We start from the raw sequence: 24,278 nt of genomic DNA on the forward strand, positions 1-24,278 counted from the left end.
TGGGGGAACTGAGTCTCTTTAGTCTGAAGGGAGTGTCCCACACTGAAAGACTGAAGGAGCTGAGGCTCTTTAGTCTGAAGGGAGTGTCCCACACTGGAAGACTGAAGGAGATGAGTCTCTTTAGTCTGAAGGGAGTGTCCCACACTGAAAGACTGAAGGAACTGAGTCTCTTTAGTCTGAAGGGATGGTCCCACACTGAAAGACTGAAGGAACTGAGTCTCTTTAGTCTGAAGGGAGTGTCCCACACTGACAGGCTGAAGGAACTGAGTCTCTTCAGTCAGAAGGGAGTGTCCCACACTGAAAGACTGAAGGAGCTGAGTCTCTTTAGTCAGAAGGGCGTGTCCCGCACTGAAAGACTGAAGGAGCTGAGTCTCTTTAGTCAGAAGGGCGTGTCCCACACTGAAAGACTGAAGGAGCTGAGTCTCTTTAGTTTAGCTGAGTCCTGCGCTCCCAGACCGCCGAATGCTACAGTAACCCGCTCTGAGCCTTGAACCCTTGACAGAACTCCCCCCTTCTGCTCTCCTGCTGGGTGGAACAGTGTGAGAGCATGAACCCTCCCCCACCACCACCACCACACACGCACACGCCCTCCTCTTCATCGCTGCCTGTCTCCCTCCTCTCCCTCGCTCCCACCCCCTTCCCTCGCGTGACGGGAGGAACAATGAGCGGCTTCTCCTCCTCCCCCCGTCCTCCCTCCTCCTCTTCCTCCTCCTCCTCCCCCCCCCCCCCCCCCCACTGCTGTAGCTGTCAGGTCTGGGCTGCGCAGGGCTGTCTGTGACATCGCTGCCGGAGGGACAGTGTGTGTGTGGGGCTGGGAGGGGGAGGGCAGAGAGCACAGCAGCAGGCTCCAGGGCAGAGAGAGAGGGAGACAATAAATAAATAATACAAAATAAAGCAATTTCTACCCAGGGAGGGAGGGAAATATTAAATATCCCCTCCCCCACCACCGCACGCCCTATCCTGAAAGGCCTCTGGCACCTGGGCAGTAATACCAAGATGGACGCAGGCCCACAGACCGATCTGAGTGCTGCAAGCTGTATATCTCCCCCCCGAAAAAACAATGTTATATTCCTGTTCTGGAATAGAAGCTAGAGAGTCTCCGGATCAGGCAGCACGGCCACCTCGCGGCCCCCGGGGCTCCGGGTTCGATTCCGGCCCTGGGGTGCAGTCTGTGTGGAGTTTGCGTGTTCTTTCTGCGATCACGTGGGTTTCCTCCAGTCCGAAGACAGGCTGGCGGGTTTCTGGGGAAAATGAGCCCTGGTGTGAGGAGTGTCTGGGTGTGTGCCCAGCGATGAGTTGGGTTGTCCCATCCAGGGGCCTTGTACCCACTGCATGCTGGGATAGACTCCGGCTCCCCTGTGACTCTATTGAAAGAAGAGGTTAGAAAATGGAAGGGTGGAAAGACAGAGTCTTTGATACTGTATGGTTCAGGCTGGTCCTGAACCGTTCCAGACCTATGGAGTGAGAGTTGTGATAAAGGGGTATCCAGCACAGGCAGATGTTGATTATAATAAAGACAATAAGAAGTCAATAAAGCTATAAACAAGGCAAACAAACACTACAGGGTCACAAGAGTAGGACGCGAGGGATGTGAAATTGAATAGATCTCAGTGGTGTAAAAATTGTGTTCACTGTGTTACAGAAAATACATCGCTGCTCTGGAACCCTTCGCTTGAACTCAGGGAACTGAGTCTCTTTAGTCTCTTTAGTGTGAAGGGAGGGTCCCACACTGCCAGGCTGGGGGAACTGAATCTCTTTAGTCTGAAGGGAGGGTCCCACACTGCCAGGCTGGGGGAACTGAATCTCTTTAGTCTGAAGGGAGGGTCCCACACTGACAGGCTGAAGGAACTGAGTCTCTTTAGTCTGAAGGGAGTGTCCCACACTGACAGGCTGAAGGAACTGAGTCTCTTTCGTCTGAAGGGAGTGTCCCACACTGACAGACTGAAGGAACTGAGTCTCTTTATTCTGAAGGGAGTATCCCACTCTGGCAGGCTGAAGGAACTGAGTGTCTTTAATCTTGTAGAGTGACTACACGGGCACCTGTAACACATGTTCAGAGTCCTCAAAGGCAGTGACGAAGTCAGGTCTGAGGATTTCTTGAGAATGAAGAGTGAAAGAGATGAGTCAGTGGGCACAGATAGAGACTACAGGGAGGTGCAGAGGACAGGAGGCACGACTTTACTCAGAAGGTGGTGGAAGTGTGGAACAGGCTGCCCAGTCGTGTTGTTGATACTGATACCCTGGCTTCTCTTGAGGAGCAGTTGGATGAGATACTCCAGTCAGGACAGGAGGCTCTTCTTTACACAAAGGGTGGTGGGGGCGTGAACAAGCTGTTGTTGAAGCCAATATCCTGACTTCAAGCTGGATCAGATCTATGGATCAATTAACTGTTAAAGGCCAAACAGACCAGAAATGGTTGAAGAGGAGTTTGTAAGGCTGTTATCAGAACCACTTGTTGCAGCTGTATCTACATTTCTGGAATGAGCAGAGAGGAGTAGGAGAGGAGAGAAGGAGGCAGGGAGAATGGAGGGCATTGTCCCGAGCGATCCCAGCGAGGCCGAGCGGGAGAGGGAGAGGAAGAATCGTGCTATTGAGCAGGACAACACCGGGCACACTGTGCTCTCCTCCATTGTTCTCCGGCGACATCGGCAAATGACAGGACTCCGAGGGCGAGGGAGGGAGAAGGACAGAGGGAGAGCTCTTTCCCCGCCCGTTCCTCATTCCTGCTCTCCCGCCCGAGGGCTGGAGCTCATGGGCCGAGACCTGATGGGGGGGGGGGGTGTCGGATGTTTCACTAGCTGTTGGGATCCTAAGGGTGAACGGAGAACATCAAGGTGAAACTTAGCAGATCGCTCTGTGGTTTCACCCTGATCTCACTGGGCTTTACTGCACTGTACTGTGTTTTCACTCTGTTCTCACTGAGCTTTACTGCACTGTACTGTGCTGTGCTTTTACCCTGATCTCACTGAGCTTTACTGCACTGTACTGTGTTTTCACCCTGATCTCACTGAGCTTTACTGCACTGTACTGTGCTTTTACCCTGATCTCACTGGGCTTCACTGCACTGCACTGTGTTTTTGCCCTGCTCTCACTGGGCTTCACTGCGCTGGACTGTGCTGTTACTAACAAATGTTGCATTGCAGAAGTATAAATAGTCTTTGGTTGATGAATTATTATCACATTAAGTGCCAAGACGTTTTCTATTCCCATTGGAATTCAGTGCAATGTTTTCCTCAGTTTTATGTCCTAAGGCCAAGAATCATGTCCCTGGTGACTCCATGAAATGTGCTGTGTTTTACTGCTTGATGTCCAACAGCTCTAGTGAGAGTCTCCAGGAATATACGGCACAGCACTATCAAGGTTAAAACCTGTCAAAGCATCGCGAAGCAACAGAGATGTACGACACAGCAACCTGAGGACTCCCGTCTCTCCTGTTGTCACTCACACACCTGAGGACTCCCGTCTCGCCTGTTGTCACACTCACACCTGAGGACTCCTGTCTCTCCTGTTGTCACACACACACACCTGAGGACTCCCGTCTCTCCTGTTGTCACACACACACCTGAGGACTCCTGTCTCTCCTGTTGTCACACACACACACCTGAGGACTCCCGTCTCTCCTGTTGTCACACACTCACACCTGAGGACTCCCGTCTCTCCTGTTGTCACACACTCACACCTGAGGACTCCCGTCTCTCCTGTTGTCACACTCACACCTGAGGACTCCCGTCTCTCCTGTTGTCACACACACACCTGAGGACTCCCGTCTCTCCTGTTGTCACTCACACACCTGAGGACTCCCGTCTCGCCTGTTGTCACACTCACACCTGAGGACTCCTGTCTCTCCTGTTGTCACACACACACACCTGAGGACTCCCGTCTCTCCTGTTGTCACACACTCACACCTGAGGACTCCTGTCTCTCCTGTTGTCACACACACACCTGAGGACTCCCGTCTCTCCTGTTGTCACACACTCACACCTGAGGACTCCTGTCTCTCCTGTTGTCACACACACACACCTGAAGAGATCAGTAAGTGGGGTTCAGACTGAGGCCTCTGGGGTCAGGTGTGTCCTGAGGAGATCAGTAACTGGGGTTCAGACTGAGGCCTCTGGGGTCAGGTGTGTCCTGAGGAGATCAGTAAGTGGGGTTCAGACTGAGGCCTCTGGGGTCAGGTGTGTCCTGAGGAGATCAGTAAGTGGGGTTCAGACTGAGGCCTCCTGGGCTGAGGAGATCAGTAAGTGGGGTTCAATCGAGTTAGCAAATAAAATCAATCAGTCAGTAGTTCTTGTTTATGTTTAGCTTTTGGTTTTTAGGAATATTTCTGATAATGTGTTTGAAATTACATGGTCCCCTTTGTATTTGTCTGAACCAAAATAAAGTTCAGTTCACAGTAGACATCTCACAATGAGTACGCACTCTAGCAAACCACACAATCTCTACCACCTTTTGAAAAGTTCTTCAAGAGGTGTTTTTCCTTTTTCTATCTATGCAAGTGGTTTTCGGGGGGCTGGACTTGCAGGATTAAAGAGCCCCTCCCAGCCCTAGCTCCCTTGCTGTTCTCTGTGTCTCTTTTCCCTGTCCCGGCTCTGAAACTGCGGTCGTCCAGTCCTCCCGCAGGAGCTCAGAGGATCAGCTCTTTACAGGGCTCATGGTCCCTTCGCCATCAAGAAGTCCCATTCCCCCCCCCCCATCCTCCCTCTGAAGTTGGCCCCAGTGTGTGCTCTACTGGGGGAGAGTGTTCCTCGAGCTCCACACTCCTCGTTTCACGAGGGGCCTTTGTAGTCTATCGAATAAACTTCTTGTCAAAGAACACACCTGTAATACATCCCACTCCAATCAATTACAAACTTTCTCCACCGGGTCCCTTATCAAGCAATCGGAGCAAGCAGAAGACGGGGCCAGATTGGAGTCGCTCCCGGCTCTACCCCTCGCTGTTGTCCGTGCGGTTTCCCTGTCTCGGCTCGGGAAACTGCGGTTGTCCAGTTCTTGGCCTGGGGGACAGGGCCCACAGTCCCCTCCAGCGATCCCTCGCCGTGGAGAAGCCCCCTTTGGCGACGGTCGCGCTCCATCCTCCATGTGAGGTCCGCCAGGATCCTCTCCTCTGGCTCCCTCGCTCCCTGCTCTGTGCCGTGCCGGGTGAGAGCGTTCCTCGCCTCCCCCAGTCCGTGCTTTATCCTGGTTCCTGATGGACAGGGCACAACTCTCCCCACTGGGCCTGCCTGAGGTGCTGCTTCATGTCTACCTGGCTCTTCTGCGGCAGGACCTGGGCGAAGGGTGGGAGACTCTGGGAATGAAGTCCTTTTGTGAAGTCCCCCCAAAAATCAGAACACATTTGGGAAGCAGATGGAACCCCTGTCCCGTCCCGTCCCGTCTCCTGTCAGTAAATTGGAGGGCCCCCAGGTCACGTCAGCGCCTCGGGGAGAATCAGGTGAGGTGCAGGCTGGGTCGCCTTCCCAGCATGCTCCGCTGCCGGCTCTGTAAACACCTTCGCCCTGGCGCTGGGGGGGAAAAAAAAAATTCCAGGGATGAGGCGGGAGAGAGGAAGAAGCAGGGCTGGAGGAGGGGAGAGGGGGAGGAGCCGGAGGGGTGTGGCCCAGTATATAGACCCTGGGAGCAGGGCAGGAGGCTGGAAGGACCTGCAGTCTCCTCTGAGCGTCGCCGGCTCTCACACTCTCCCCTCTCCTCTGCCCCTGGCTCTGCCTGCTTGAGAGAACTCTGTGGGGGGCAACAGCAGCTGCGGACTCCCTGGTTTTTTGGGTCTTCCGGGACGAGATGTTGGGTGTTTTGGCAGTGGCTTGCGTCGCGGTGCTGGGGTTAGGTAAGGGGCTCGATCGGGGGCCGGTGATGTCTGGCGGGGGGGGTGTTCGTGTTCGTCGTCTCCTCCTGCATCCTGGACGCTGGCTCCCCGGTCTGCAGGACCGGGCTCTGTGGCAGCTCGCACCTGCAGCCTGCTCTTGAGAAATATCTGCCTCTGTGTCTGGACAAAACCTGCCTGTAGTTATTCTTTCAGAGATTGGTGCTGTTTTCGCGTGTGCTGTTGATGATTTTGGTGCGCTCTGCCCCAGTGTTTCAGTGTTTAAAGGTTTACCAGACCTCGCTGGGCTTTACTGCAGCTCCTTGTGGCTTGCACCCTGGTTAACTACAGGAAAAAACGTTCTAAGGGGACAAGTGCAGAAACAAAAATGTTTTCTAACCTGAGCCGCAGAAAAAAAAAAACAACTTTCCAGAAGGCTCACAGTTTGTTTTAATGTTATTCATGTGCAATCTTAATCATGCGATATGCGTTCTTCACCATCATTCAGTCAGAGAACTGCAAGTCTTCGGCATGCCTGCCTGGGCCACGTATCAGTGTCAAACTTTATTCTTTATTGTCCGTTTTCGGATGTGCCTTCTAAAACAGTCCTCTCCACGAAGGTTTGCCGTTACGCGAAACGCTTGGTGGACGATCAAATGAAACAAGAGGAAACCAAGAAAACAAATCGAGAACAGACAATAAAAAAATAGCAAAAGCCACAGACACTCACAAAATGTGTGTGTGAAATAGTTTTTTTTGCCTAGGTTACTGGTAGACTAGGTAATCTTCTGAAAAATCCTGAAGGTATTGTAACGCAACGGGGGCTCAGGTGGGCGCCCTTGCCGCATCTGGTCGGCCCCATCCCGACTGGAGGCTCGAACCCGGGACTTCCGCGTCTCTCTGCAGTGACCTAGCCCCGTGAGCTAAAGAGAGATCTCTCCACAGCCCAGTAGCTGTGGTCCTGCTATCACAGGGAAGGGCGGTGACGTCACCCGCTCTGGTACGCCGGCTCTTACACAGTGCCTGTCGGCCGTAAGCGTTACAGTATTTTCTTATAATTAGAAGTGATCTTGTTGTTAAGGCTGATGTCTTCGCCTCGCCAGTTTATAATGATGGAATGTCAATCTGATTTAAATAGTTTCGGAGTCTAACCTGTTGTGTTATTACCTTTTCTGTATTATTGGCTGAAGGACAGCTGGTCCAGTGGTTCAGGTCCAGTCTTGTTAGACCAGGAGGACAGCTGGTCCGGAGGTTCAGGTCCAGTCTTCTTAGTCCAGGAGGACAGCCGGTCCAATGGTTCAGGTCCAGTCTTGTTAGACCAGGAGGACAGCTGGTCCGGAGGTTCAGGTCCAGTCTTCTTAGTCAAGGAGGACAGCTGGTCCGGTGGTTCAGGTCCAGTCTTGTTAGTCCAGGAGGACAGCTGGTCCGGAGGTTCAGGTCCAGTCTTGTTAGTCCAGGAGGACAGCTGGTCCGGTGGTTCAGGTCCAGTCTTGTTAGTCCAGGAGGACAGCTGGTCCGGTGGTTCTGGTCCAGTCTTGTTACACCAGGAGGACAGCTGGTCCGGTGGTTCAGGTCCAGTCTTGCTCTGCTTTGTTTTTTCTCAATATTCTGTTTTAGATATTTTTTTTAAAAATATTGATGACCTGCTTATTGATGCTTCGTAATAAAGGTTCAAATCATGATTAAAAAATAGGATGGTTCCGCCAGTACATGAATGCTCAATGTTTGAGAGTTTTACATTCTGAAATATGAATTCATGTGGAACTATTCCTGATAGCCAGCAGCCATATCACCCTCCAGCTCAGCGCTGGCAGCCGCACTGGAGCTCAGCAGTGTGAGCCTGGTCAGTACCTGGATGGGAGACTCCTGGGAAAGCTAAGGCTGCTGCTGGAAGAGGTGTTAGTGGAACCAGCAGGGGGCGCTCACCCTGTGGTCTGTGTGGGTCCTAATGCCCCAGTATAGTGACGGGGACACTAGACTATAGTGGGCGCCGTCTTTCGGATGAGATGTTAAACTGAGGTCCTGACTCATTAAAGATCGCTGAGCATTTCTCGATAGGAGTAGGGAGTTGTCCCGGTGTCCGGGCCAAATTTCCCCCCTCGGCCTTTAAAGTGGCCTCCAAATTGTCCTCATGTATGATTGGCTTGCACTTGCCCTGCGATGGACTGGCGTCCCATCCAGGGTGTACCCTGCCTTGAGCTCGTTGCTTGCCGGGCAGGTTCCGGCTTCCCGCAACACCGTATGGTATAAAGAGGTTTGGCAAATGACATGACAGATTCCTGGTATGCAGAGCTGTACTCTGTGGGTGAGGCATGCATATGTAATGCCGATCTGGCTCAATAGAGGGTGCAGCTTTCCTGGGTTAAACTGCCCAGGGCAAACGTGCTTGAGCTGGGAGAGGGGCTGGGGCTGCCCACGCTGGGGCAGAGATGAGAGGAGTTTGGGCATGTGGCCAGGACCAGTTTGTAGGAGTTGGTACAGAAGGTGAAAGAGGGACAGACTGGCTTTAATAATCTGCAGTACTGATCAGAGCAGGGTATACTGCATAATATAAACATACTGTATATTCAAAGAATACATTACTGTATATATAATACCGCACTTTTTATATATATATAATACAGTACACAGAATACAATACTGTATCATCCTGCATGTATAAAACTGTACTGTATGTATAAGTCTGAATATATAATACAGCAGGCAGAATACTGTGCATGTATAATACAGTATGTAGAATACTGTATTGTATGTACAATGTGGCATGAATAATACAGTACTGTATGTATCAATGTGTTTGTATAATGCTGTACTGTTTGTATAATACAGTACGTAGAATACTGTATTGTTTTTATATATGTCATAATTCTACATGTACAATATAGTGTTGTATATATCATCCTGCATGAATAATACGGAGAGTGGCACGATGGGGCAGTGGTTTGCACTGCTGTCTTGCAGCCCTGGGTTGGATTCTGGACCTGAGGTGCTGTCTGTGTGGAGTTTGCATGTTCTCCCCTGGTTCGTGTGGGTTTCCTCCAGAAACATACTGGTCGTTTAATTGTTTTCTGGGAAAATTGGCTCTGTTGTGTGTGTCTATGTCTGTGAGTGTGTGTGCCCACCGATGGACTGGTATCCTTTCTAGGGTGTGTGTGTCTGGGTGTGTGTGCCCAGTGATGGACTTGTATCCTGTCTAGGGTGTGTGTGTGTGTGTGTGTGTGTGTGTGTGTGTGTGTGTGTCCAGTGATGGAGTGGTGCCCTGTCTAGGGTGTGTGTGTCTGTGTGTGTGTGCCCAGCGATGGACTGATGTCCTGTCAAGGATGTGTGTGTCTGTGTGTGTGTGTGTGTGCCCAGCGATGGACTGGTGCCCTGTCCAGGGTGTGTGTGTCTGTGTGTGTGTGTGTGTCCTGTGATAGACTGGTGTCCTGTCCAGGGTGTGTGTGTGCCCAGCGATGGACTGGTGCCCTGTCCAGGGTGTGTGTGTCTGTGTGTGTCTGTGTGTGTCTGTGTGTGTGTGTGTCCTGTGATGGACTGGTGTCCTGTCCAGGGTGTGTGTGTGCCCAGCGATGGACTGGTGCCCTGTCCAGGGTGTGTACATCTGTATGTGTGTGCCCAGTGATGGATTGTGTCCTGTCTAGGGTGTGTGTGTGTGTGTGTGTGTGTGTGTGTGTGTGTGTGTGTGTGTGTGTGTGTGTGTGTGTGTCCTGTGATGGACTGGTGTCCTGTCCAGGGTGTGTGTGTCTGTGTGTGTGTGCCCAGCGATGGACTGGTGTTCCATTCAGGGTGTACCCTGCCTTGCGCCCGTGCAGCCCTGAATTGAATGGCGCTGTCAGGAAATGGAGGATGGGAGTATCATTCACTTACAGACATCCAGCTGTTCCTATTCTGGGAAAAGCCCTGTGCCAGTTTCCAGCAGGGTCTCTGTCAGGATAACAGCCCACCTGTATCTAAACACAAACAGATACACGGTACTTCAGAGGAGAACTCAGGGCCGAGCAAAGGGCTTCTCCAGTCTGTGGGAACGATTCCAAACCAAGGCAACATTCATTGCATGGCATTCGAAAACTGGAAAATTGACATAATAATAATAATAAGGCCCTTAACCCCAGCTGCTCCAGGGGCATTAACACTGTATCCTTACCAGTACATAATCATTTCACACCATTCCTACAGGAGTCCATACAACTACCGGAGAATCTTTTAAATTTACAACCCCCCCCCAATTTCACTAAGCCCATAAAATGACACATCACCCCATCACATCACAATATGCACTGCTGGCACCATTACTCCAATTGAGCACTTCGACTGGGCATGGTAGTAGTGAGGTAGTAGTGAGGGCATGAGTAGTTCCTCATTTTGCTGCGTCCACATTGAGGATATGAAGATTTTTTCAACTGTCTGAGAAAGTAAAGGCACTGTTGGGCCTTCTCTGTAGCTCCAGTTACATGCTGGGACCCCATTAAATCGTTAGCGATGAAGGTACCCAGGAACCGGAGGCTGCGAAGCATCTCAACAGCCACCCCGTTGATGTGAATAGGCGTGTCGTCCCCACCCTGCTTTCTGAAATCAGTGGACAGCTCCAGGTTTGGTTGACATTGAGGAAAAGAGATGATTGTCAGGGCACCACTCCACCAGGGTCCTGACCTCATCCCCGTAGGCCGTCTCATCCTGACTGGCGATTCGGCTGATGATGGTACTGCAGTGTCCTCAGCACACCTGCAGATGGAGCAGGCGCTGCGTCTGGCCTCACAGTCGTGGGTAAACAAGGAGAGCAGCAGGGGACCAAGCACACAGCCCTGAGGGACACCTGTATCAGCGGTCAGCGGGGAAGAAAGCTTTCCATCGCCCCTCACAGTCTGTGGTCTGCCAGTTAGGAATCCAGACTCCAGCTGCAGAGAGACACCCAGATCAGATAACAGAGCTGATACCCAGATCATTAAGCTTGGTGACCAGTCTGGATGGAAAAATAGTGTTAAAGGCGGAGCTGTAATCAATGAATAGCAGTAGTGTGCTATTGATGTCGGACGGTTGTCTGACCTGTAGCGCAGTATTGACGGTGCGGTATTACAGTGTGGTTTGGCAGCAGCATGATGGGTATTCAGGCCTGGGCAGAGTGGTGGCTCTGTGGCTAAGGATCTGTGCCTGTGGCTGGAAGGTTGCTGGTTCAAATCCCGCAGCTGTCAGAGGAATCCTACTCTGTTGGGCCCCTGAGCAAGGCCCTTCACCCCAACTGCTCCAGGGGCGCTGTATAAACGGCTGACCCTGCGCTCTGACCCCCAGCTCCTCTCTCCCTGTCTGTGTGTCTCATGGAGAGCGAGCTGGGCTCTGTGAAAAGACAAATTCCCAATGCAAGAGACTGTATAGAGCCAATAAAGTGATCTGATCTGACCACGCCAGGGATCAGAGGAGATCCGTTCCCAAAACGGAGGCGCTTTCATTCAGGCTGTCGTCTGTTTCATCCCCTGTCTCTCTGGTTCTCCTCCCACCAGCCCCCCAGTCCGAGGCCATCGTGATCTACACAGGCTGGGACCGGCACGCCCTGGTGGGCTCCGAGGTGCGCCTCTACTGCTCCTTCTTCTCCTGGCGCTGGACCTCCGAGGACGTCACCTTCTCCTGGAGCTACCGGCCCGACGGCTCCCGGGACAGCATCTCGGTGAGGCGTCAGAGAGGGGGGGGCAGAACACACACACACACACACACACAAACACGCAGAACACATTAACACGAGCCGCAGAACCAACTGCTGAGCAAGGGAATAGGGGAGAGCTTGAACCTGGGAGCTGAGGGGAAGCGATTGGACTTGATTAGTCAAAGGGAGTCCTCAAGAAAGGAATGTGCTTTATGCAAGACTCGTAAGTGACAGAGGTGGCGGAGGGGGGAAAGATCAGCGCCCTTGGCTTGTTATGCTATAGTTTGACAAAAGGTCCAGTTTGTCCTGACTCCTGCTCTTTAGATTCCCAAAGCAGCAGATCAGGGCTAAAAGGGGCCAGAGGATGGGCTTGGCCTTGAAAGGGTGCATGTCAGCAGCCTCATTTTGGACATTCTGGACAGGGATATAAATCTCAGGTGAGAGAGAGGAAGACAGCACGGATTTAAATCGCAGAACAGAGGACAAAGGACAGAACAGGTGAGAATGGACACATGGGTGAGAGAGAGGAAGACAGCAGGGACATAAATCACAGAACAGAGGACAGAGCAGTGAGAATGGACACACAGGCGAGAGAGAGAGGAAGACAGCAGGGACATAAATGACAGGAGGACAGAGGACGGAACAGTGAGAGTGGACACACAGGCGAGAGAGAGGAAGACAGATCTTTGGCAGAGTGAGGTGTGTCTGCAGTAGAGTCAGCCTGAATGGTGGCAGACCCAGTCTCCGACCCCGCTGCCTCCTGACTCTGCCCTGCGTGCTCTTTCAGATCTTCCACTACACCGGAGGCATGCCCTACGTGGACAACAAGGGACCCTTCAGAGACCGCCTGGAGTTCATTGGGAATCCCCGCCGGAGAGACGGCTCCATCCTGATCCGGAACCTGGACTACAGTGACAACGGCACCTTCACCTGCGACGCCAAGAACCCCCCAGACATAGTGGGGAGACCCTCCAACGTGAGGCTCCTGGTCTACGACAAAGGTGACCGCCGTCCCTCCACGGCTCCCTGCGAGCAAGGAAGGGGGTCTCAGCCTTCGCCCAGAAGGAGCTTAAGGGCCGACAATGTGCAGAAAGTCCTAAGTGACATTGAAACTCAGTCAGTCAGTTTCACCTCGCTAACCAGGTGTTAGTCTTGTCCTGGACTGGTACAGCTGTCAGCTTGTCCTGCCCTGGACTGGTACAGCTGTCAGCTTGTCCTGCCCTGGACTGGTACAGCTGTCAGCTTGTCCTGCCCTGGACTGGTACAGCTGACAGCTTGTCTTGCCTTTGACTGGTACAGCTGGCATCTTGTCTTGGTCTGAACTAGTGCAGGTGACTTCTTGTTGTGTCCTGGACGGGTACAGTTGATATATTACCTTGTCCTGGACTGGTACAGCTGACAGCTTGTCCTGCCCTGGACTGGCGGAGATGACATCTTGTCCTGCCCTGGACTGGTGCAGATGACATCTTGTTTTCCCTGGACTGGTACAGCTGATATCTTGTCTTGTCCAGATAGCGTCTTGTCGTGCCCAGAATCTTGCCCTGCATCGTTATGGTCAATGTCTTGGCCTGGAGGTCCCCCACACAGCCCTGTGCTGGAGCCAGGATTGTCCCTGACCTCTCTCTCTCTCTGTGTGCTCTGCCTGCAGTGCCTGTCCGAGCTGGAGTCATTACCGGAGCAATCATCGGCTCAGTCCTGGGGCTGCTCATCCTGGTGGTGGCCATCTACTACCTAATGAGGTTCCTGGTGGCGAGGAGGGTCTTCAACCTCAGTGTGAGGTCAGTCTGCCACCCTCTGCGCCTGCTGCTCTTCGGCACCCTTTGGTACACCTTCCAACAGGAACACAACCAAATCAAATGCTGGTCATACTGTGTGTCCCAGGTTCCCCAGAGATTCTGGTTGCACTCTTGTTTATTTAGAAATGAATAATAAGTTAGTTGTTTAATCCTTTATAATGTACAGTAACGGAACAAGCCACCATCAGCTGATAGCTCTAGAGCTGGGGTTAAGGATATGGTTCAGGCGATGGTCAGATTTAGGAAGATTATCCTGCAATGATTCTCCAGTAGAAGTGGGCTATTATCACATCCACTCCACTTCATTACCACTTTATCCATTTTATAAATATATTCCACTTGTGAAATGTTTTGCTACCCTGTATTTCGTTTAATTTCATTTTGTAAAAGAGCTTTTATCCTCATCGTCTCCTGTGTCTTTGTACGTTTCAACAGTTGGACAAACTCCTGCTCTGGGCCCAAAAAATAAAAACAAAACATGTTTAGAATCCTATCTGCACGCAGCTGAGTGAATTTGATTATTCTCGTGTTTTTTTTTTCTTAATTCCAGCAAACTTGAGAAGGGAAAGAAAGGCAAAGGCAAAGAGGGCTCACAACAGAGACAGGTAAGTTCTCCGTAGGTGGAGGTCACAAACACCACCTTGTTAAATTTCAATTTCAAGGAAGCCCATTAGAGCCTTTGCATACAGTATATCCCATTGCGCGTCACAGGAGCTCTTCACAGTTCTAGTATACTGAATGTTATGGTTTTGTGGATTTGTTCTGGTTTGGAAAGCTGAACTCAAGTTAGCCTTTTCAGCGTGCTTTGGTGTGTCCTCCCTTAACTTTCCCCCTCATGTGTTCCTGTGTGCCCCCTTTATATCATCCCCCCCTGACACCCCATCCCCAGCCTAAATATGTTCCCCTTAAAAAAAAAAACCTCAGCTTCAATTAGAGTGTCTCCTTACAATGTGTGGTTTCTCTGTCATTTTAATCTACCGTAAAAATCACTTTATTACCAAAATCAGGATAAAGTCTGATATTTTCTTATAAAAAAGGAACAAAAAATGTTTTATTGCCAACAAACAAGCTCGTAAGGTTATAAGATTTGGAAGTAACAATGAATCACACCTGTGATCTGAATTTTCTCAAACTCCTAAAACTCAGGATTAGAGATAACTAAGCTATTTTTTTTTTGGGAGAGTGGAACAAGTAGAAGTTAACTCGATGCTGAAAGAGGCAAAGAGCAGCCAAAACGTTAGGTCTCACCCATTCACAGCTCCTCACTGGAAAAATATTTTTCCTTCTGGCCCATCAGATTTCTTTGTCTTTGTTTTGCATCCAGATATAATATCAAGATGTCACGCATACCAAATTATAAAACCAGATATAACATCCAAAGAAATGGTCTCCAAAAAAGAGAAAACATATTCTGTATTTCGACAATTTCTGCAAACGTTTTCAGCCCAAGAATGTTCTGAATGGGGAGGCAGGTCCATGCATTTTCCTTGAAATACAATAGGAATAATACTTCAGTGTCAGATTGCGCCGAAATGTGTTTTGCATTCAAGCAGCTATGTTTTACATCTGCAGGAAGTTATCAAAAAGGAGAAAAAAATCCTTATAAAAAGGAAAAAAAAACAGTGGAAGTAAACATAGCATTAAAAATATCAAAAAATCATTCCGTAACATAAATCGACCCATACATAATCTTTACGCACTGTACTACTCTTACAGGAATCCCCACAACTGCACCAGACCACTCAAATTGACCCCCCAAAACTCAAGCCCCTCAAGCCCCTATAATTGCACAGGACACCTTCACTCTCAAATATAGCGCACTGATTGCCCGTGCCCTTAAACCGGTACTCCTTCAGTGTGACAGAGCTGCGCGTGCTTAAAAGAAGAGATTTTGTTTCTTTCGGCGACGCAGATATGAAAAAAAAGAGTAAAATAAACACAGCACTGTCAAAGGGCAGAGAGAAAGCGGTTGTCCTTCGTCCTGTTCAGATCCTTCTTGTCAACCGCACTATAGGGGGACACTCCCCCACAGCCTCGCCGATGCTATAGAGAGAACGGGGCCGCGTTGTTGCTCTCGCCACCTGAACCTAAAGAGCTTTTGTGACAGAGTGTTTGAAGTTCTGGATAAAACTCTGGATAAAACAGAACTGTAATAGCTGTGGCGGCGTTTGAGGGACTCGTCCATCCGGAGCCGAACGCACAGGGGAGACACAGGAGTTTCTGTCAAGGGGGGGGGTTGAACACAGTGAGGCGAAACGGCACTCCAGGCACGTCGTTGGCGGAATGTCATTGGGGGTCGTCTCTGTCTTCCAGGAGTCGGCCGCGTCCGAGGAATAATTTGCCGGGCTCGAAAAATCAAATTCGGCTAGGTACGGGTGCAAATCTTCTTTCGCCTTCATTTCCTTCCCCCCCACCAACCCCCATTCCTCTCCCCCACCCCCTTCACTTGCGCGTGGTTTTCGGAGGTCAGGGACCGCCGAGGGTCACGAGGGAAAGAGCAGAGAGGCTGCGTTCGTCCAGACAGCACCCACCGGGGAAAGACGGCACCCATCGGTCGGGAAAAACACACAACCCCCCACCCCCCGAAAAAAAAAAACCCAGACTCTCCCTCCCATCCCAGCGCATGCCGGGAGAGTGGGAGGAAATTGTAGTCGCGCGGGATGTTGCTCCTCGGAGCTCTTCGGGATTGGAGAGTCCGTCTGCGTCTCTGTCTGTGTCTGCATGAACGATCCCGGTCTTCGATGTGCACTAACCCTCCCGGCCACTCTCCCTGCTCCCTCCCGGCCTATCCGCACCCTCGCTCAGTGAACCTGTGCTCTGACCTAACTGGCGACAGGGAAGGATGTTCCCGAGCATCTGCTTTTACGGCAAATCCCACATTACGACTTCCACGATGTCCTGCTTAAGCGCCGTAAATTCCTGACTAGGACCACAACTGAATGACCTTTTGGTCTTGGAGTCAGTTGGGAGTCATGGAACCATTAATTCAGCTGGTCCCACAAGTAGGATTCTTGGGATCCGAGCGGGACTCCACCGGGATGCTTCCCAACCGAGCGTTACGTCAGCTCCCAGCGGTGTTTGGGAAGCATTCCCTTTGCATTGAGTTCGCCCAGACGAAAACAAGGAGAAACGAACCTGTTGAAAAATGTTCAAATTTAGCCCCGGGACTCTTTGAAGTCCCAGACGATTGGCCCAACACGTTCCGGCTTCTTTGTGCCGTTCCGGGCTGGGAAAGACGCGGGTTGGGAGCTCCGTGTGGTTCGGAAAGGGTCAAAGTGTTCTGACAGTCCAGCTCTCCTGCTCACCCCTGATCTACCTCAGCCTGTCCCCCATCACCCTCATCTCATTTCTAACAGAGTTTGTGTCCCTCGGCACGGACGAGACGCTCAGTGTGACCTAGGTCAAAGTTTCCCAAAATGGGAGCCTGTGGGAACAGCCGGGATGATCCCTAGAGAGACAGATGTGTCCCAGGCACAGCCTGGCAGAACATCAACTTCCCCTCACCACAAGACAAATCAGCACTTCAGTTTTCAATAACCGGCCTTGTTCTCCTTGACAGTCGTCCTTTGTTCGCGCTAACTGGTTCAGTTTTCTTTCTCAAGGTAATTGTGAGTCGTGTTCATGATGACATGCTTTTTTAAGAATGTCGCTTTTTAAAGGTGGGAGGGGGAGGGCAGGAAGGGAGTGGGGGGCAGCTTTGTTTTTTACACCCCAATCAGGACATTTTGGGAACCTCTGATCTAGTTGGCACTTTGCTTTCCATTGACCTCACCCTTGGTGTCTCTCCTTCTAGGTTATCAATGTTAGAGCTGCTGCCTGAATCATGTAGGACTGACCGAATTGTCCCCATTGTCTATATCTGTATAGATCCATAGGAAATAGGTCCTGCAAAACTAGTTTCCACCAAGGAGGGAAGAATCTCCTTTATGGGGGACATACATGTATTCCAAATGAGCTTTAATTCTGGCACTGGGATTGCCACGACTTGGAAGATTCCTGAAATTGGGTATTAGAGGGGTGATCCTCAGATCCTTGTACATTCCACCAGTGCTGCCCTGCTGTGCTGGCTAAATTCATTTTGAAAGTCCCACTTCCTCATCCTTGCCTGCTTGGTTAAAGCAAGTTTGCGCTGTACTTGTCCTGAAGGGCCAGTGGGTCTGGCTTTGTAATGGCTTGCTGGGACCAGTCCTGCTCTTCAGGAGCTGCTGCTCTGAAGAGACCTAGAAAACATGCAGACACACCTGGCCCTCCGAGACCAGGCCTGCCCACCTCGGTTTTAAAGACTTTGATTGGTGTGGACAGGTCCAGCCATCAGCACAGTTTCCTTAACAAAACCACTCTAGGAGGAGCATTCAAGTAGGCAGCTGTGTCAGCCTGCGTACTGTAGGCTGCAAAGGAATAGGTTTATTCCAGGCCGAAAAGAAACACAACGTTTCAGCTGTGGAGCCTTCTTCTGGTGTGTGAATCATAATGAAAACATCTCTACCTCTTCCTCTCTGCTATTTTTTAAAGACTTTTCTTCCCAGTTACTCGTTTGCAGGATGCCGCGTGTGACCGTAGGTGATCCTGTTCTTGGAGAGTGATTCCAGTGTTGCCAACCTAGTGATTTCTGTCGGTCGATCAAACCTCTTTTTGGTAATTTTCCTGTTCGCCAATGGGCCCAAGCGACCGACGGCAGATCTGGCGCATTTATCTCCAGAGCAGAGCGAAATCAAAGATGCTCACCCGACACTGTGGTGATTCCTCCAGCTCTGCCAAGTCTGCCAAGTCTGACCCGAGCTGGGATGTTCTTTAAAGTCTGGCCAGTAGATTTCAGAGAGAGGTACGTGCTATGTATCCTCGTCTGGGTGCCTGCCTCTGATTCCATTCTGCTTCCCAAAGCCCCTGCTCCTGAACCCAGCTCTCGGGAGTTGGGCCGATCTCCTGCTGGGTCCGAGGTGGGATCCGAAGGCACTTCCTGTCGCTAGAGTTGGCAACTCTGTTCAGTTCTCTTCCCCTCCCCCCCCCCTCCCCCTTTTAGCCACATTGACTAACTGACCGCCTGCTTGTTCCAGTGCTCCCGGCGGACTGTTTGAGTGATCCGATTCTGTTCCCCCCCCCCCCACAGGGACCAGTGCTGTACGCCACGCTGGATCAGTCCAGTAAGCTGCTGAAGGGGGTCGGCTCGGAGAAGAAGAAGTCGGGGGACTCGAGGAAGGATAAAAAATAGGATACGGCGAGCAGAGAGCTAGCAACAGAGCAAAGGGACCAAATTGGCACCAAGAAAAAAGAGAGCAGGCGGGAGAGGAAAGAACGAGAGAAGCGCGAGAGGGCGAGGGAGGGGGAGGGGGCGGGAGAGGACGGGAGCAGGTCGCCCAAGTCTCCCAAGAGTTCCCGGGTGGTCATGACCATCGAGCTGGAGCTCACGGGAGACGGGAAGACGGCCCCGGGCGAGGGCCAGGAGGGAAAAGGCGAACAGCCCCCAGAGATCCCCAAGAAATCCTCTAGCTTCCTCTCGCAGCTCTCCAACAAGCTCAGCCCCAAGAACAACGGCTAGCCGCCCAGGTCGGAGGAGAACGCGACCGTTCCCGCCAGGAGAGAGTTTAACCGTAAACACCAAGCGTCTGTTGTTCTGTTTTCCGGGTTCATCTCTGTGTTTGAGGGCTTCCCCAAACATCATTACGAAGAACCCAGAGACCGGGCAGCGGCAAAAAAGTTGAACCGTGCGTCCGACCAAAACGGCTATCTCGGAGAACGGGCACGTTCACCATTTCCCGCCCTTGAAAATCGTTATCCACGACTTCAAACACCGGCTTATAAAAAAAAAACGGTCTCGGTGCGATCAATCCGACAACTGTCACGAGAGGCGATTTTGCGGCCCGTTTCGAATCCCTCACGTGCTTCGGTTTATTTTAAAAAAAGGGGGAGGTTGGGGGGGAGGAAGAAAATAAGATACGATTTTGGCCCAAGTTACATAAAATACCCTCCATTTGCAGAATTACTGCCCCAGTGTGTCATGGCGGATATTCACCAAATGCAAACAAGCAGCCTTTTATTTAAAAAAAAACATAAAAAACAAAGTTTCGGTTACACTCCCAGAAATCCCATTTTGTGCAAGGCTAAGACACTGCCCTGTAGGATTGTAGTCATGAGCTGACAGATCACTGAATGCAAAACATGCGCCTCAAGTGCTATAATCCACAATACACTTCCAGTGTTCTGTAGGTTCAGAACCTCGATTTTGCAAGTTTACTGATTGATTGAGCCATTGGTGGACTGATTGATCGAGTGATTGGTTGATTTCAGGACAAGCTGTATGCTATATGTGCTTTAACAATGTTGTTTTTCTCGCTTGTTTCATTTTGCTAAACAAATTTACAGATAGACTTGTGTCCTAAGGCTAAATTTCCCAAATGTTAAAGGATTATCTGCTCAACGAAATGTCTTGTTCAATTAGGTTTGTGCAGACCTTTATCTGTAAAGCCTTTTACATTTGCATGTTTTTCCGGCACTAATTCTCTTTTTCCTTTCCCCCTCTCTGTCTCTCTGTCTCTTTCTCTCCTGTGCTTCATTCAACCCATCCTGGCAAGATATTTTAAGTCAATATCGCTATGAACTAAATGGCAGCAGACAGCTGTTTCTATGAAACCAGTAATTGAACCTGTTTTACGGGGGATACACCTGCAACCTTACTGTTTGTTTCTCTTCTCGGCACATAAATTAATGAGCGGCTCTCATTGATGAAGTTCAATATTGAGACCATGTCGTGATTTACCTGTCTTTTCCATTTACAACCAATGTCACAGGAACAAAAAAAGCACTTAAAAAGTTAACGCTTTTAAACCACGTTAACATCCGCATTAAATAGAAATGTTGGTTGCTACATATGTATCTGACTCTCAGAGCTGTACTTAAATGTGTAAATTGAAGATCGGTTTCATGGTGCGAACTTTACTAAAGTAAATACTTTAGATCCTTAACTTGTAGCTGCAGTGGTGTGAGGTTGTCTAATTTGTAAAGACTCTTTGTGCGTTACAAGCCTCTTATTTCTTCCTGTCTATCGTTTCTTCTAAAAGCTGCACGTCCAACCCCAGTCACTGACTCTAACTTCCTGTCCTGTTTCCTCCTAATTGATAAAGGGTCTGAACATCCCTAGCATCCCATGACCCCCCCAAAAATCCAATTGTCGGGATAGCATGTGGCACGCCAAAGGAGCTATTACATCCTGACGAGACGTTTTAGCATCCAGGTCCATGTGAAACGAGCGACTCTCACGATGATGAGCTTCGCTCATGGGGAGTTGGGGGGCTCTGTCGTTTCGGTCGGTTGCAGTTTACTTGAAGCGCATATTTAAGGAACACAGACTGGAATGACTTAAAGGGAATTGGGTCCGACTCTGGGAATCTGGGAAGCATGGCAGAAATCTCTCTCACGCCGTTCATGGGACAAGACAAATATTGCTTCTTAAATCCCTCGCACCCTACTGGGTAAATAACGAGCCGCCATTTTAAATTGTTGTTAGTCATTTGGCTGGAGGAGCGAGCGGCACTCAGGCTCATCTTCTTCATCCTCCTCCTCCTCCTCAACATTGGCCCATAGCTTGTGCTGCCAGCTTGTGGTGCCGGAACCGTCTCTCTGCCGCACCCTGAAAAGCCAAAGCAAACCTTTCTAACATCATGCCGTTCACGAAATCGCGGCTTTCCGGGATTTCGGTGGAACCCCGCAGTTTCCTCAGCCGGCTTTTCCTCAAGCTTCCAGGTGTAGCGGAGCCGGAAGCGGTCGTGTAGATTTGCCCAGAAACGCCGTGCTTCCGAACAGGCGGATCTCTGGGGCAACCCGTTCTCCAGCAGACGCCGCTCGCGGCTTGTTTTCTCGAGCGACGGAAAGCCGAATGAAGTCGCGCGGAAAACGAATCGGAGGCTGGGAGGGAAAACCAGAACAAACTTGGTGTTTACGTTAAACTCAAGAGAAAGGCAGCCGGGGTCATAAAAACTTAAGATGTCTGACTCCCCCCACCACCCTACCCACCCACCCAGCACGGCCAGTCAGACAGCTTTAAGGAAAGCCCTGCCGCCTGGCACTCCTTCTTCGTTCGGTCTCCTTGGCGACTTGCCGGTTTGGCCCCCACCTTCCCACCTTCGACCTTTGACCTTTCGATCTGGGAGACAAGCCCCTTTCTGGACTCTGTCTCGGCTGGATCACCTTAACGCGCAGCCCTGAAAAAGTCGGTCCCTCTCCCACCGCCCCGGAAGACTTCACAAACTTCTGCTCTTTTCCCATGATGCACTGAGCCAAGCAAAACTCTCTGCACGAGGCTCTGCGAATTATTTTTGTAAACTTTAGACCAACACTGCACTGTAAAATGCAGCAAGTAAAAGTGTTGAAATTCTAATTTGTGCTAGCTCTCTGCCGGGTGTGTACGTAGAAATGCATGTTAAAATAAACTTAATTATAGGCCTATGTTTTACCTGGTTATACAGAAAATAATAATAAAGAAGACAGATATTATTTCTGTATCCTCTTTTTTGTGACTGTAAGACAGGATCCCTGAGGCTTGGTTTTGTGAGTGATCCACACACCAACATTTCCACTGTTTTCCTCATTGAAAAAGCACAGCGGAATAGCTGATAGCTGACAGCAGTGAGTGCTGTGGGGAAACTGAAAGGATAGAAAACAGATTGGCCAGCATTAAGGACTTAATGGAACCTTGAAACACCGAAGCAATGATTAATAAAGACCTTCTTAGCTTCTCCTGTTTTTTTTTTAATAGTGTATCTAGTTTGCTTGGACTAAGGTTATCGCCTTTTTCAAAGCAGATTATTGAGAGCCATTAAGAGCTGCTGCAGGATGAGCAGGTGCTGTGCTGGCGCCCTCTACTGGGCCTGTCTTGGCAGACCGTCTTGGTGCTAAGAGACCCCCTCTCAGAGAATCACGAATCGTTCTTGTGAGTTGCGAATACAGCCCCAACACATACACTCGTCAGCCGACAAATTATGAAAAATAGCATATTTTTTCACGGATTCCTCGGGCTCAAGCTGTCAGCTATCGCTTATTCCCCAAATGCACAACTTCTTTGTTTTTCTTAAAGGGGTTTTATATTTGTTGCAATGATGAGTCACAGACCAGCCTGAAGGATTCCTGAGGTCCTGAGATAATACATATAAAAAGCCTTTAAGTGTCTTGAAACCATTTTGCGATTTTTTTTTCTTTTGTGAACGTTTCCTTTTTCCATTAGAAATAACGGAGATGTGGATTGTTAAAACACGTTAAAAATCATTAATAACATTTTTTTTTGTCCTGTCCTGGGACAGTACTAACCCCTCCCCCCTCCCCCCTTTTCTGTCTTTTCTGCAATTGTTGTAAAATAAAAAAAAGAAACTTGTAATGTGGAAAAAAAAATAAATACAAAAGGATGAACTATTAGGTTTCGAGTTTCCTGTGTTGCTTGTTGACCTCACAGTTTGTTGCAATGAGGCACATATTGGATTTTTAGGTAGTCTCTCATTCCGATCAGATCATTGGCCAAACCCAGAGTCAGCTTTACGGCCAAACCAGCCCTTGGGGTTCTTAGAAATATTTTGTAGTGCATTCAAAATAACAGAGAGACAAAAAGAGACAAATACAATGAAGAAAAAGAAAGAAACAATCATGATGAACATACACATCATATGAAAAACACAATACAATGCTACATTACAGTGAAGACAGAATCCACATATTGTAAATACGTTTATTACGTATTGATGGAATACTTTTGTAAAGACTTTTATAAGAAGAATAAGAAGAATAGGAATCATTTCACTTACATAGCATTTTTCTGGACACTCCACTCAAAGTGCTTTACAGGGGAATCCCACTACTGACACCAATAATAATAATAATAATTGCTTACACTTATATAGCGCTTTTCTGGACACTCCACTCAAAGCGCTTTACAGGTAATGGGGACTCCCCTCCACCACCACCAATGTGTAGCATCCACCTGGATGATGCGACGGCAGCCATAGTGCGCCAGAACGCTCACCACACATCAGCTATCAGTGGGGAGGAGAGCAGAATAATGTAGCCAATTCATAGAGGGGGAGTATTAGGAGGCCATGATTGGTAAGGGCCAATTGGAAATTTGGCCAGGACACCGGGGTTACACCCCTACTCTTTTCGAGAAGCGCCCTGGGATTTTTAATGACCACAGAGAGTCAGGACCTCGGTTTTACGTCTCATCCGAAGGACGGCGCCTGTTTACAGTATAGTGTCCCCATCACTATACTGGGGCATTAGGACCCACATGGACCACAGGGTGAGCGCCCCCTGCTGGCCCCACTAACACCTCTTCCAGCAGCAACCTTAGTTTTTCCCAGGAGGTCTCCCATCCAGGTACTGACCAGGCTCACACCTGCTTAGCTTCAGTGGGTTGCCAGTTGTGAGTTGCAGGGTGATATGGCTGCTGGCAGCCATATGCATATCATATGGAATATTGGATATTCCATCCAATGTGTGGCCCCACCTGGATGAAGCTCCAGTCTGCTCACACACAGCAGCTCTCAGTGGGGAGGAGAGCAGAGTGATGAAGCCAGTTCAGAGAGGGGGGTTATTAGGAGGCCATGATGGGTAAAGACACCCCTACTCTTTTCAAGAACCACCCTCAGATTTTTAATGACCACAGAGAGTCAGGACCTCAGGTCTGATACTGTGTCACTCCCATTGTTTGTGTCTAATACACTGTCACTCTTACTGTGGGCATGTCCAATTCAGTGTCACTCCCACTGTGGGTGTGTCTGATACAGTGTCACTCCCACTGTCAGGTGTGTCTGATACAGTGTCACTCCCACTGTGGGCGTGTCTGATACAGTGTCATTCCCACTGTGGGCGTGTCTGATACAGTGTCACTCCACTGTGGACGTGTCTGATACAGTGTCACTCCACTGTGGGCGTGTCTGATACAGTGTCACTCCCACTGCGGGCGTGTCTGATACAGTGTCACTCCCACTGTGGGTGTGTCTGATACAGTGTCACTCCACTGTGGGCGTGTCTGATACAGTGTCACTCCACTGTGGGCGTGTCTGATACAGTGTCA

General features: G+C 49.9%; 1 protein-coding gene across 3 annotated transcripts; it reads left to right on the forward strand.

Moving 5' to 3' along the window:
- Positions 1-5,623: 5,623 nt before the first annotated feature.
- mpz (myelin protein zero) lies at positions 5,624-22,627 on the forward strand. 3 transcript variants are annotated; one of them, XM_088633886.1, is made up of 7 exons: positions 5,624-5,821; positions 11,290-11,453; positions 12,217-12,430; positions 13,078-13,207; positions 13,776-13,830; positions 15,539-15,594; positions 18,333-22,627. In XM_088633886.1, exons 1-6 carry the CDS (start codon positions 5,776-5,778, stop codon positions 15,560-15,562), a joined length of 633 nt encoding a protein of 210 aa, XP_088490012.1. In that variant the 5' UTR covers positions 5,624-5,775; the 3' UTR covers positions 15,563-15,594; positions 18,333-22,627. The 3 variants fall into 3 exon arrangements, with proteins under 3 accessions (XP_088490012.1, XP_088490011.1, XP_088490013.1); XM_088633885.1 differs by lacking the exon at positions 15,539-15,594 and having other exon boundaries at positions 5,625-5,821; XM_088633887.1 differs by lacking the exon at positions 15,539-15,594 and having other exon boundaries at positions 5,625-5,821; positions 19,795-22,627.
- The last annotated feature ends 1,651 nt before the right edge of the window (positions 22,628-24,278 follow it).

The sequence above is a fragment of the Lepisosteus platostomus genome, chromosome 6 (assembly GCF_059453375.1).
Source record: "Lepisosteus platostomus isolate fLepPlt1 chromosome 6, fLepPlt1.hap1, whole genome shotgun sequence".
Classification (NCBI taxonomy): Eukaryota; Metazoa; Chordata; class Actinopteri; order Semionotiformes; family Lepisosteidae; genus Lepisosteus; species Lepisosteus platostomus.

Excerpts from the sequence above, each read along its gene's own strand:
- mpz (XM_088633885.1), top strand. The coding sequence starts at position 5,776 with ATGTTGGGTGTTTTGGCAGTGGCTTGCGTCGCGGTGCTGGGGTTAG. Across the intron at positions 13,208-13,775 it reads GTCTTCAACCTCAGTGTGAG|CAAACTTGAGAAGGGAAAGA; the intron begins GTCAGTCTGCCA and ends TCTTAATTCCAG. Across the intron at positions 13,831-18,332 it reads AGGGCTCACAACAGAGACAG|GGACCAGTGCTGTACGCCAC; the intron begins GTAAGTTCTCCG and ends CCCCCCCCACAG.